The 10,832-nt window shown below is 38.5% G+C and overlaps 1 protein-coding gene across 1 annotated transcript; it reads right to left on the bottom strand.

Moving 5' to 3' along the window:
- Positions 1 to 542: 542 nt before the first annotated feature.
- On the bottom strand, positions 543 to 2,391 carry LOC137735154 (xylulose 5-phosphate/phosphate translocator, chloroplastic). The gene has a single exon (XM_068474545.2). It carries the CDS (start codon positions 1,971 to 1,973, stop codon positions 636 to 638), a length of 1,338 nt encoding a protein of 445 aa, XP_068330646.2. The 5' UTR covers positions 1,974 to 2,391; the 3' UTR covers positions 543 to 635.
- Between the last annotated feature and the right edge of the window lie 8,441 nt (positions 2,392 to 10,832).

Below are 10,832 nucleotides of genomic sequence, written 5' to 3'. Positions count from 1 at the left end.
GCAGCGCTTACGGTCTCAGAACTAGAAGCAAAAGAACAAGAAGAAAAGTAAAGTTCATCGAACATGCAAATGACAACATGTGAATTTGGTCTACCCAATGTGAAAGATGAATTTGGGGCTCCATATCTTCCTTGGAATTTTGGGTTCATCTATAGCCAGCCTTGTTTCTTTGCTTTACTTAAAATTTTACTAAAGCGTAGGTTTTCATCGTGCCACTATAAACTACTATCTTACAAGTAATCCATGTTCCCCAAACCTTCATAGTCTCAGGTGCCGCGTAACTATAAAACCAGACAACATGCACCTGAAACTTCACTATAAAACGGCCTTCTCCATACGTGTAAGCTTAACCAAAAGGCAAAGCTCTGCAATCAACTTCCTAGGTCTCTCTAGGCTCAAATAAACACCAAAACTAAATCATTCGAATTTCGAACAAAAACCTCAAGCCCAACAAGCAGGTAGAATAAAGGCCTCATCAATCCTAGCATACATTCAACAATAACACACATGGATGCAAGTATGAAATCAAGGGGAAGGAATGATGATATCAAAACCTGAGCCATAATTAAAACTTGATAGCTGTATAATAAACCAAAGCAAAATCACAAATTTTACCAGACCAAGTAAAATTATATTCAATCCTTCTTTTCACCTCCCTTTTTCTTTTTAGCTGTTGCCTGCGAATACAAGAAAGTCCCAAATATTGCAACGGCGGAGCCAAGTGCATTAAGAGGTCTGACTGGATTTCTGAACACTAACACAGTCGATACGATTACCACCACCCTCTTCATTGTGTTCCCAACTGAAAAGGTCAAGGGACTAATTTCGTCAAGTGCTTGATACGACGATTGGTTATAGAGATGGTAAAACACTCCGGATAACAACACCCATATGTACAATGTGGATGGTTTTCCCACAGCTGCAAGAGCATTGTGATATCCTTGAACCCATTGAGACCCTTCAACGAAAATAGCGGTGGGAAACAGATAGAAGAACGAAATTATACTGATCCAACCATACAAATTCAACCCATCTACTTCCTTGAAGTTCTGTAAACTACGTTTCGAGTAAATGTTCCTCAACACAAACCCGACATTGCTAATCAAAGCACCCCAAAGGCCTTGCACATTGAATGACACCTCAGTGATAGCAGCTAGAGCACAACCCATTACAATAGGGAGAATTGAGAGCCAGACCTGTAACGGGTACGAATCTCCGAGGAACGATGAAAACACTACTGAGAAAACAGGCTCCGAGGATTTGATTACATGGGTGAAAGAAACAGCCACCTTAGAGAACGAGACACATGCTGAAATGTGACCTATAGTGTGGAACAATGCAGGTCCAAGGAGTGCAACGATGAAAGGTTTTGAAATTTTCGGGCGGGGTTGGAGCTTCAAAGACCAGAGAATGAACATCCAAACAGACCCAGCAAAGAGCTGAAAAGATGCGAGAAGCCATGGAAATGGAAAGACATTCAGTACCTTCTTGTTGTAGATGTTGAAGACAATGTTTTGGAAGTACCAGAGCCCAAAAATAAGCGCGAGCTGGACGGTGGTGACCTTGGGCTTTGAGACTGCGGCTTCCGTTTCTCCTCCTGTATTAGATTCAGAAGCAGCTTTGGGGATTTGGGATTTGGGTTTCGTTCCAAACCCAGATGGGAATCCACAGGTTTTGCTCAAATGGCTGATCTTTGAGCTCAAATCTCGAATCTGGCACATGGGTTTTGTTTCTTTTGAAGAAATTCCAAATGGGTAGCCATGGATTCTGGTAAAGCTTGAGAATTTGGAGAAATTGGAGGATGTTTGGGGTTTCAAAGAGGTGGGTTCTTGGGGCAGAGCATATGAGTGCGTTTGGATTCTGGTGAGAAGTGACGAGGATGGGGAGGAGGAGGCATTAATAGGGGGGAGTTGATGAAGGGATTTGGAGAAAATGACAGGGGAAGAAGGACAACTGAGATTCAAGGTAAGCATTTGGTGTTGTGGCAATTGGTTGTGGTTGTGCCGTTGTGGAGAGAGAGAGAGAGAGAGAGAGAAGGACAGTGATTCCGCAAGTACATATAAATACGCAGGGTTTGGAGATTTGAGGAGGACACGAGATTTTTCTAATCCTCTGGTTGTAGATTTTGTAATTCCCTTTCAGTTTGGTATATGCGTAAGATATTTTGTTGGATGTAAGAGGCGGCGTTTAACTCTTGACCGACCAGTGGAATGTAAATGTCAAATAATTAAAAGCAAAATAAGAGAGACATTCGAGAAACCCAGCACGGAAGGTCGGTTACAAAGAGTGGGCGTTTGAGATAGAGATAGATGTACTCCGATGTTCCACTGCTACCCAAGAAACCTAACAACAAATTTAAGATCAACACAAAAAGTACCAGCAATTCTGCGTTTTACACTTGGTTCAATTGCATCTGAGTAAAGAGAAGTGTGGTGGTAGTGTTTCAACAATAGGAATAGAGATGAAGAGTAAAGAAACAAACACCCGAGGTAGGAGAAGAAGAGAGACTTTTGACATACGGGTAATTAAGTCTTTTTAACTTCAATTTTGGTTAGGTTTGTAAGAATTAAAAAATATAGGCCATATTTCATTAAATGGTTCTCAAAATGGTTATATTCTCAAATTTCCCCTCCCTTTTCACTTGCCTTTTCTTATTTGCATTCCTCGTTCATCAACTGTCATATGTACTCTACTATCAGTTTTAAACACAATATTTAATGTGTCGTAAAACTAATTATTTACTTTCACATATGGCCTTAGACTTGTCAATTTATTACACGATCTGTTAACAAGACACATAAACGATACGAAAATAATAGGTTTCGGATCAACACGATAACTAATCAAGTCGTTATCGGATCAAACGATAAGAACCCATTAATAACGGGTCCTTAATAGGTTTACACGAGTGACATGCGGGTAACACGTTTCGACACGTTAAGAGAAAATTTATTTTGATGATTTTAATTTTTTAAACTACTAAAAACACTTACTATAAAATACAAGAGTCATAGTGTACTCGTATATATTGTTTATTAAATATATATTATTGTATTATTATGTATAAATTTAAAAGATTTAAGTTTTATTTATTTATCTATGTGGTATACTATAGGTAAAGAGTGGGATTAAAAAACTATAAAGCACATTAAAATTAAAAATATCAAGTAATTTAAAAATATCAAACACATTGAAAAAAATTCTAATAATTAATTTACTTGTGCAAAAAATGTGAAGAAAATTTGCAAACACTCGTGATGCATCCTCTACGTTTTTAGGATGCGTACATCGTCATTTGAATGTTTAAAACCATACAAACCATCATGAATAGTATTTTTTAAAGGAGTTCAAAATAAATAAAATTTGTAATCATTGATGTACAAGTCTGAAAAATGTGAAATAATATATAAATGCTCGTCATTGGATCCTTTACTCTTAGACGATAATTACATATTGTTTAGATTTTTGAAACTCTCCAAATCTCATGAATAGTATATTTTATTTGAGTGCCAAATTTAATAATAATTATTGTAGGAAAATGTGTTAAACAAAAAAAAAAAAAAAAACAACAACAACAACACAATCACTCGTGTAATGACAAGTTTTACAACTTTAGTGAAGGGGTTAACTCCGAAATCCGACGCCATAATCCATAAACCTCATATTTTAATTTAACCGTAAATTGTCGTTTACACTTTATTCTACTTACCGAATTCATTTTTTAGATTTTCATTATTTATTGATTTAAAGTATATTTTCTTTAATTGGTAACGGGTCAGGTCATATTACCTGATAATATTAACTAGTCAATTTCGAGTCAGGTCATATTACCGGTTTACTTTAATAAGTGTTACGCAACATGACCTGTTAAACTATCGGGTATGTCACAAAAACGACACAAACGCGAAAAACACGACACGAATGCCAAGTTTATATAGCCTCCTTAATTTACCATCTAAGACCCAACAAAGATTTGAAATCATGATTAAACTTAAGTGCCCCACTGCCCCACCCACCTCGATGGTGACTCCACTAGGCTCTAACTTAAACACAATATTTAAATGTTCAACTGCAACTACTTAATACTACGATCTAGTAATATGCCTCTTCACTTGTAAGTGAAAGATCTTACGTTCGATTTTCGCCAAAGACGAATTTGAACCACATTGTTGCTAGCCCATTATGAGGGTTAGCCCACTCCCTCACCCCTTAGTATAGATAATATCGTTTATTCAAAAAAAAAAATATTCAACTGCACAATCAATATCCAACGATTCAAATTAAAAAAAAAAAAAAATGGTTACTTCTTCCATTTGTGCAATGACATCCAAACTATAAACTCCCTTCGTACTGAAGCTTCTATGGCTTGCCTCTCTTTGCTGGTGATTTGTACCTTTTGTTGGTAGATTGTGATTGTGGTGGCACTACTTGTGAAGTGCCCCAGTGCATCCTTGCACTTGTTGAAAACCAAATGGCAACAGCTTATAATTAGTCACCCTATAAAATCCAATTGATACTCTTTTTATCAAATTTACACAAATTATTATTGAAAAAAAAAAGGGTAAAAAATAAAGCCAAATTTCATAGAAGAAAGAGAGATTACTATTGAGCCAATAAAAGATATTGATATGGAGCAACATCAGCTTGAAATATTTAGAATTAGCACAATACAACAACTGTGACATCCCGTCCCGAAATTATCTAAAACGTACGTGCGAAATGACCCTTTTGCCCCTAGTTTGTTTTCGTTATGTTGTTTGGTTGTTTATGTGGTGTTGGCATGTGTTGGGCCACACACACACACACTGTCACTCTCCCTCTCCCTCTGTCTTTTCCCTGTCTCTCCCCGTGCTCCTATTCCTTCTTCTTCTTCCTTCGAACGTACGGACACCACACCAAACCCATCAAACCTTAGCGGATCGAGGGAACTAAACCCATATTCGAGCTCGTGAGGGTGAGAGGAGCACGATCGTACCATTTTCAGGTAAGAACTCCGACGTTTTCACGTCGATTTCACAAGCTCCGATTTGAGTACTATTCATGCAAATTTAATCTAGCACATTTTTGGGATTTTGAAGCTCATAGGTGACTTGGTGAGGTCCCAAGGAGCCTCAGAGTGCTTCGTTGGAAGAATTTGGACGTCGGAATCGCCTGGTTCGAAGTTGGCCGGTTTTGGTTAGTTTGTGCAGGTAAGATCGCGTGGTTTTTAGCCTTTAAAAGTAGTATATCGTTGTTCTACTAGTTCTAGGCTTCAATTTGGTGTAAGAATCGTGGAAAATGGTTGAGAAACGAGTGAGAAAACGAAGTTAGAAAAATTTTCCAGTTTCCGGCGCCGGCGACGTCGCCGGAGAAGGTGACGGAATATTCCTGACGCCGTTGACGGAATCCGTTAGAACTAACGAAATATTCCTCACGGCGTCAGTTGACGCCGTCAGCGTGTCAGGCACGTGCATGCGCGTGGCCGGCCCGTGGGGGCGCGTGCGGCGGAGGAAAATTTTTCTAAAAATATGGGTGTGATCCTGAGGTTGTGTAGAGCACGTTGGTATATTTATTTGTCCAATTTGAGCAATGTATGAGAAGTTATTACGAGAAGTTGATTATGTGCTTTAAAATTGACGTTTTTATAGTTGTTTCGCATATAGGTGGTACGTAACCCGAGGACGAGCGTGGTCACTCGAGGCAGGGGGGCTACGACCCTTCCACATACCAGTGAGTGGGTTTTTGTTTTCCGTATATACCTATATACAATTATTTTCCCAGAAATTGAGTAAAAAAGGTTATTTGTCTTATGCCATGCATATTATTATTATTGATTTTGCACCCTTAGCCGCGTTATTAGTTGCATACACGTACATATACATATTGGGTGCTGTGGACGCACAGGTAAGTGCCAGGTAAGTGTTATTCATGTTTATATTTCAGTAGTGGTTTGAGATGCTTAGAGAGCTCATAACCTGCACCCCCGGTGTTAGTGCTCCCGCCCAGAGTAGGGCGCAATCCTTCACGTGATGTTCACCTCCCGCACCACACGCTCAGCTTGGATCCAAATTAGGTGCACAGTCCTGTCGTACAGACCACTTTAGGTGGTTCCAACTCGTAGGTGACCCGCGATTATTCGCACAGCCTTCACGTGATCGTAGCACTAGAGCGTATATATATGTTACACCCAGGCCTGTCGTACAGACCACTTTAGGTGGTTCCGACTCGTGGGCAGGTTCAGTTATTGAGTTTGAGATTTGAGCTTTATATGCAGCCGTACAGGTCACGTTAGGTGACTCCGGCTGCCAGATTATATGTTATGATTACGATCTATACCCGAGCACTTGCATTTCATTATGAGGTTCCGACATGGCATATTCTTGAGCATGATTGGCATACCTTTGACCATGTTTGGCTTATCTATACATACGTATATATGTTATTTTCTGGGAAGTATACAGGTTTTACGGCGAGGGGTTAGAATGTATGTTTACTAAATGGTTTTCGAAAAGCTTTGTTTTTGCCCACTCACGCTTTTGTTTTGCGCCCTTCCAGGTTCTAGTTGATTAGCAATTTCAGTGGTTTCCCAGAGGGCTTTTCCGGCATTTCTGACAGACACTCACCAGCGTAGGGTCACCTTCGGGTGTACTATTGTCGCATCTTTTCTTTTGGACTGCTGTAGACTTGCTCTAAATTTGTGTTTCACTTACGCTAGCACTTTTTTTAATACTTTGTATGCTAGTTTTTAATTATTCGTACTTTTCATATTACTACTCTTTTAGCTTTCGCACGTGCACATGGTTACGTCACCTTCGTGTGACGGCCAGCACTCCCTGATCTCGGTCGGGGTGTGTCAACAACAATATAAAATTTGTCTTAGAATTGTAACAATTGATATGTAACTAATGAAATCCTGAGAGAAGAGATCCTAAATACCAAATGAAGACTAATTTCCACTGACATGCATTATGAGTTTGAACCTCAAACAAAACAAAATGTAAACATCATTATAGAACCCACTATGATGAGGAAATAATGGTAGAAGAGTTCAAAGAAAAATCTTTGTTCCTTATAGTCATTTTGCATAAAAAAAATATCCTTAGAGGCAATTGACCAAAGTTTTGGTCCTTATGGGGAATCCTCCCTATTAACTAGTGCATACATGAATTGTTTTTTATTCCTTTTATTTTTTCACTCAGTTTCTTGTTTTTTGCCTGTTAAGTTTGTTTTAATTTATTCAATTCAAAAGTTCAAAAATATAAATAAATGAGTGCATGCATGAAAAAGAAGTGCAAAAATTACTTTCATTTCTTCATATTAAATGAAAAGTGATATTCACACATTTATTTTCTAACCACGCATACTTCCATTTATTTTGAACTTTTGTGTTGAACAAATCAATAGTAATGCTATCGTCACACTTATTTTTAATTCATACATACATGTCTCAATTCTCAGCTTTCAAATCGAATAAATTGAAGAAGATCAGTGACAAAAAAAATTAATAAGGGCATATGGGGAAATAAAAGATAGGTGTGTGAATAGCACTTGATTTAAGGTTGGTTTGGGATTGTAGTGCTTTAAAAAACAAGTAGCTTATTAGAAAATTTGGAATATTAAATGTGTTTGGTAAAATATAAAAAAAGTGTTTTTGTTTTTTTAAATTGCTGTCAATGAAAGTAGATAAATATAAATAAAAAAGCAGAAACAAAGTCTACCATGTTTCTAAATTTTTTTTTTCTTTTCAAAACTTAGTAATTAGTGCTCATTTAATGAACTTTTAAAATGACAAAGTATACCGCCACATGTTTTACAAAATTACAATCTTTACCGCTACATTATTATTTTTGACAATTATTATATTACATTAAATACTATATCATTTTTAGTCATTTAACATATTCAAAGCAATTTATATGAAAGTTTACCAAACACTCAGAAATTGCTTCTTTTTTTTTTTTTTTTTTTTTTTTTTTTTTTTTTTACTAAAAGCACTTTTACGAAAAAAGATTTACCAAACATTTAACAACTTTAGCTGTTTATTCTCACAGTACGCCAGAAACATTGTTTTAAAAGTACGTACAACATTATCAAATTAGCCCTTAAAGAACCGAGACACATAAATTAAGAGTTCGTTTGGATGTGCTTTTGAAATGACTGAAAACGTGTAACATCCCACATCGCCCAGGGGGTGATCCTTATATGTATATTCTCATCTCTACCTAGCACGAGGCCTTTTGGGAGCTCACTGGCTTCGGGTTCCGTTGGAACTCCGAAGTTAAGCGAGAAGGGGGCTAGAGCAATCCCATGATGGGTGACCCACTGAGAAGTTGTTCGTGAGTTCCCAAAAACAAAACCGTGAGGGAATGGTAAGCCCAAAGCGGACAATATCGTGCTACGATAGTGGAGTGGGCCCGGGAAATGGTCCGCCCCGGACCGGGATGTGACAATTTGGTATCAGAGCCTAACCCTGGTAGTGTGTGTGCCGACGAGGACATCGGGCCCCTAAGGGGGGTGGATTGTAACATCCCACATCTCCCAGGGGGTGATTCTTATATGTATATTCTCATCTCTACCTAGCACGATGCCTTTTGGGAGCTCACTGGCTTCGGGTTCCGTAGGAATTCCGAAGTTAAGCGAGAAGGGGGCTAGAGCAACTTCCCATCGCCCAGGGGTGATCCTTATATATATATTCTCATCTCTACCTAGCACGAGGCCTTTTGGGAGCTCACTGGCTTTGGGTTCCGTAGGAACTCCGAAGTTAAGCGAGAAGGGGGCTAGAGCAATCCCATGATGGGTGACCCACTGGGAAGTTGCTCGTGAATTCCCAAAAAGCCTCGTGCTAGGTAGAGATGGGAATATACATATAAGGATCACCCCCTGGGCGATGTGGGATGTTACAATTTGGTATCAGAGCCTAACCCTGGTCGCGTGTGTGCCGACGAGGACGTCGGTCCCCTAAGGGGGGTGGATTGTAACATCCCACATCGCCCAGGGGGTGATCCTTATATGTATATTCTCATCTCTACCTAGCACGAGGCCTTTTGGGAGCTCACTGGCTTCGGGTTCCGTAGGAACTTCGAAGTTAAGCGAGAAGGGGGCTAGAGCAATTTCCCATCACCCAGGGGGTGATCCTTATATATATATTTTCATCTCTACCTAGCACGAGGCCTTTTGGGAGCTCACTGGCTTCGGGTTCCGTAGGAACTCCGAAGTTAAGCGAGAAGGGGGCTAGAGCAATCCCATGATGGGTGACCCACTGGGAAGTTGCTCGTGAGTTCCCAAAAAGCCTCGTGCTAGGTAGAGATGGGAATATACATATAAGGATCACCCCTGGGCGATGTGGGATGTTACAATTTGGTATCAGAGCCTAACCCTGGTCGCGTGTGTGCCGACGAGGACGTCGGTCCCCTAAGGGGGGTGGATTGTAACATCCCACATCACCTAGGGGGTGATCCTTATATGTATATTCCTATCTCTACCTAGCACGAGGCCTTTTGGGAGTTCACTGGCTTCGGGTTTCGTAGGAACTCTGAAGTTAAGCGAGAAGGGGGCTAGAGCAATCCCTGATGGGTGACCCACTGGGAAGTTGCTCGTGAGTTCCCAAAAACAAAACCGTGAGGGAATGGTAAGCCCAAAGCGGACAATATCGTGCTACGGTAGTGGAGTGGGCCCGGGAAGTGGTCCGCCTCGGGCGGGGATGTGACAAAACGTCTTTGGTGAAAATATTTTTTGGAACCAATTTTTAGTAAAAATGCAATGGTAAGCCCAAAGCGGACAATATCGTGCTACGGTAGTGGAGTAGGCTCGGGAAGTGGTCCACCCCGGGCGGGGATGTGACAAAACGTCTTTGGTGAAAATATTTTTTGGAACCAATTTTTAGTAAAAATGCAAGTAAATTCTGAAAAAACACTTAAAGTGCTTCTTGAAAGAAGCACAAGTTATATGCTTCTTCAAGGAAGCACTTTAAGTGCTTTTGAGACCAAAAAACATTTTTTTTAAAAGCGCTTTCAGTAATTTTAAAAGTACATCCAAACGAGCCTTAACAAAGTATGTAAAACTTGAGTGTCTAGAAATCGTTCCCCATGTGGATTTAGTAGATTGGGCTTTGGGCCTCATGATTATGTTTTCAGTTTGTTTATCTTGGCCCAATCATTTTGGTTTTGAGAATTCCGTGGCAAAAGAAGAGTCCCATCATTCGCTAATTAAACAAACAAAGGAAAAATTTGATACAAGTTCAATTTTTTTAGTCAATAGTAAGAATAGTCCAATTAATTAAAATAAGTCCAATTCCTTAAATTTAATTATTTAATTATCAATAATTATCTATTCAATGATAAGATTTATTATAAAAATCAAATTTCTTCCTAATTATCTCTTTGATTTTTTTTTTAATTTCTTGTTCTTCCTCCTGCTTTAAACCCCATTTATAAATTTTATTTTTAATTTTTATAATCAACCTATATCACAGGTTAATTATTTTTATGTATCTATATGACATATTCTTTTTTATAATCAACGTGTCACAAATTCATGTGTCTTGCTTGTAGGTGTATTATGTTTTTTCCTACCTTTTAGTTAGGTTTCGTATCTCGCTTACAGGTATAATATATATTCATATATTTGTTACTTGAGTTAAGGTACAATGGTTTGTAGATAATTTATGTTAGTATATTAGTTTTTTTTTTGTTGTAAGATATTAATTAGATTTTTTGGAGTTGAAAAATACATAATATTAGAAGATTTTAATTGATTTTCAATATTTTAAAAAAATATTAAATGAGTATAAAAGAAATAAAAATATGTAATTAGATAATTGGACTCACTCTTAAAAACTTTTTGGACCTAGATCT

Source organism: Pyrus communis, chromosome 7 (assembly GCF_041283825.1).
Source record: "Pyrus communis isolate YQ-2024b chromosome 7, ASM4128382v1, whole genome shotgun sequence".
NCBI classification, from domain to species: Eukaryota; Viridiplantae; Streptophyta; class Magnoliopsida; order Rosales; family Rosaceae; genus Pyrus; species Pyrus communis.
This window is presented reverse-complemented; position numbering and strand designations above follow the sequence as displayed.

Excerpts from the sequence above, each read along its gene's own strand:
- LOC137735154 (XM_068474545.2), bottom strand. The coding sequence starts at position 1,973 with ATGCTTACCTTGAATCTCAGTTGTCCTTCTTCCCCTGTCATTTTCTCC.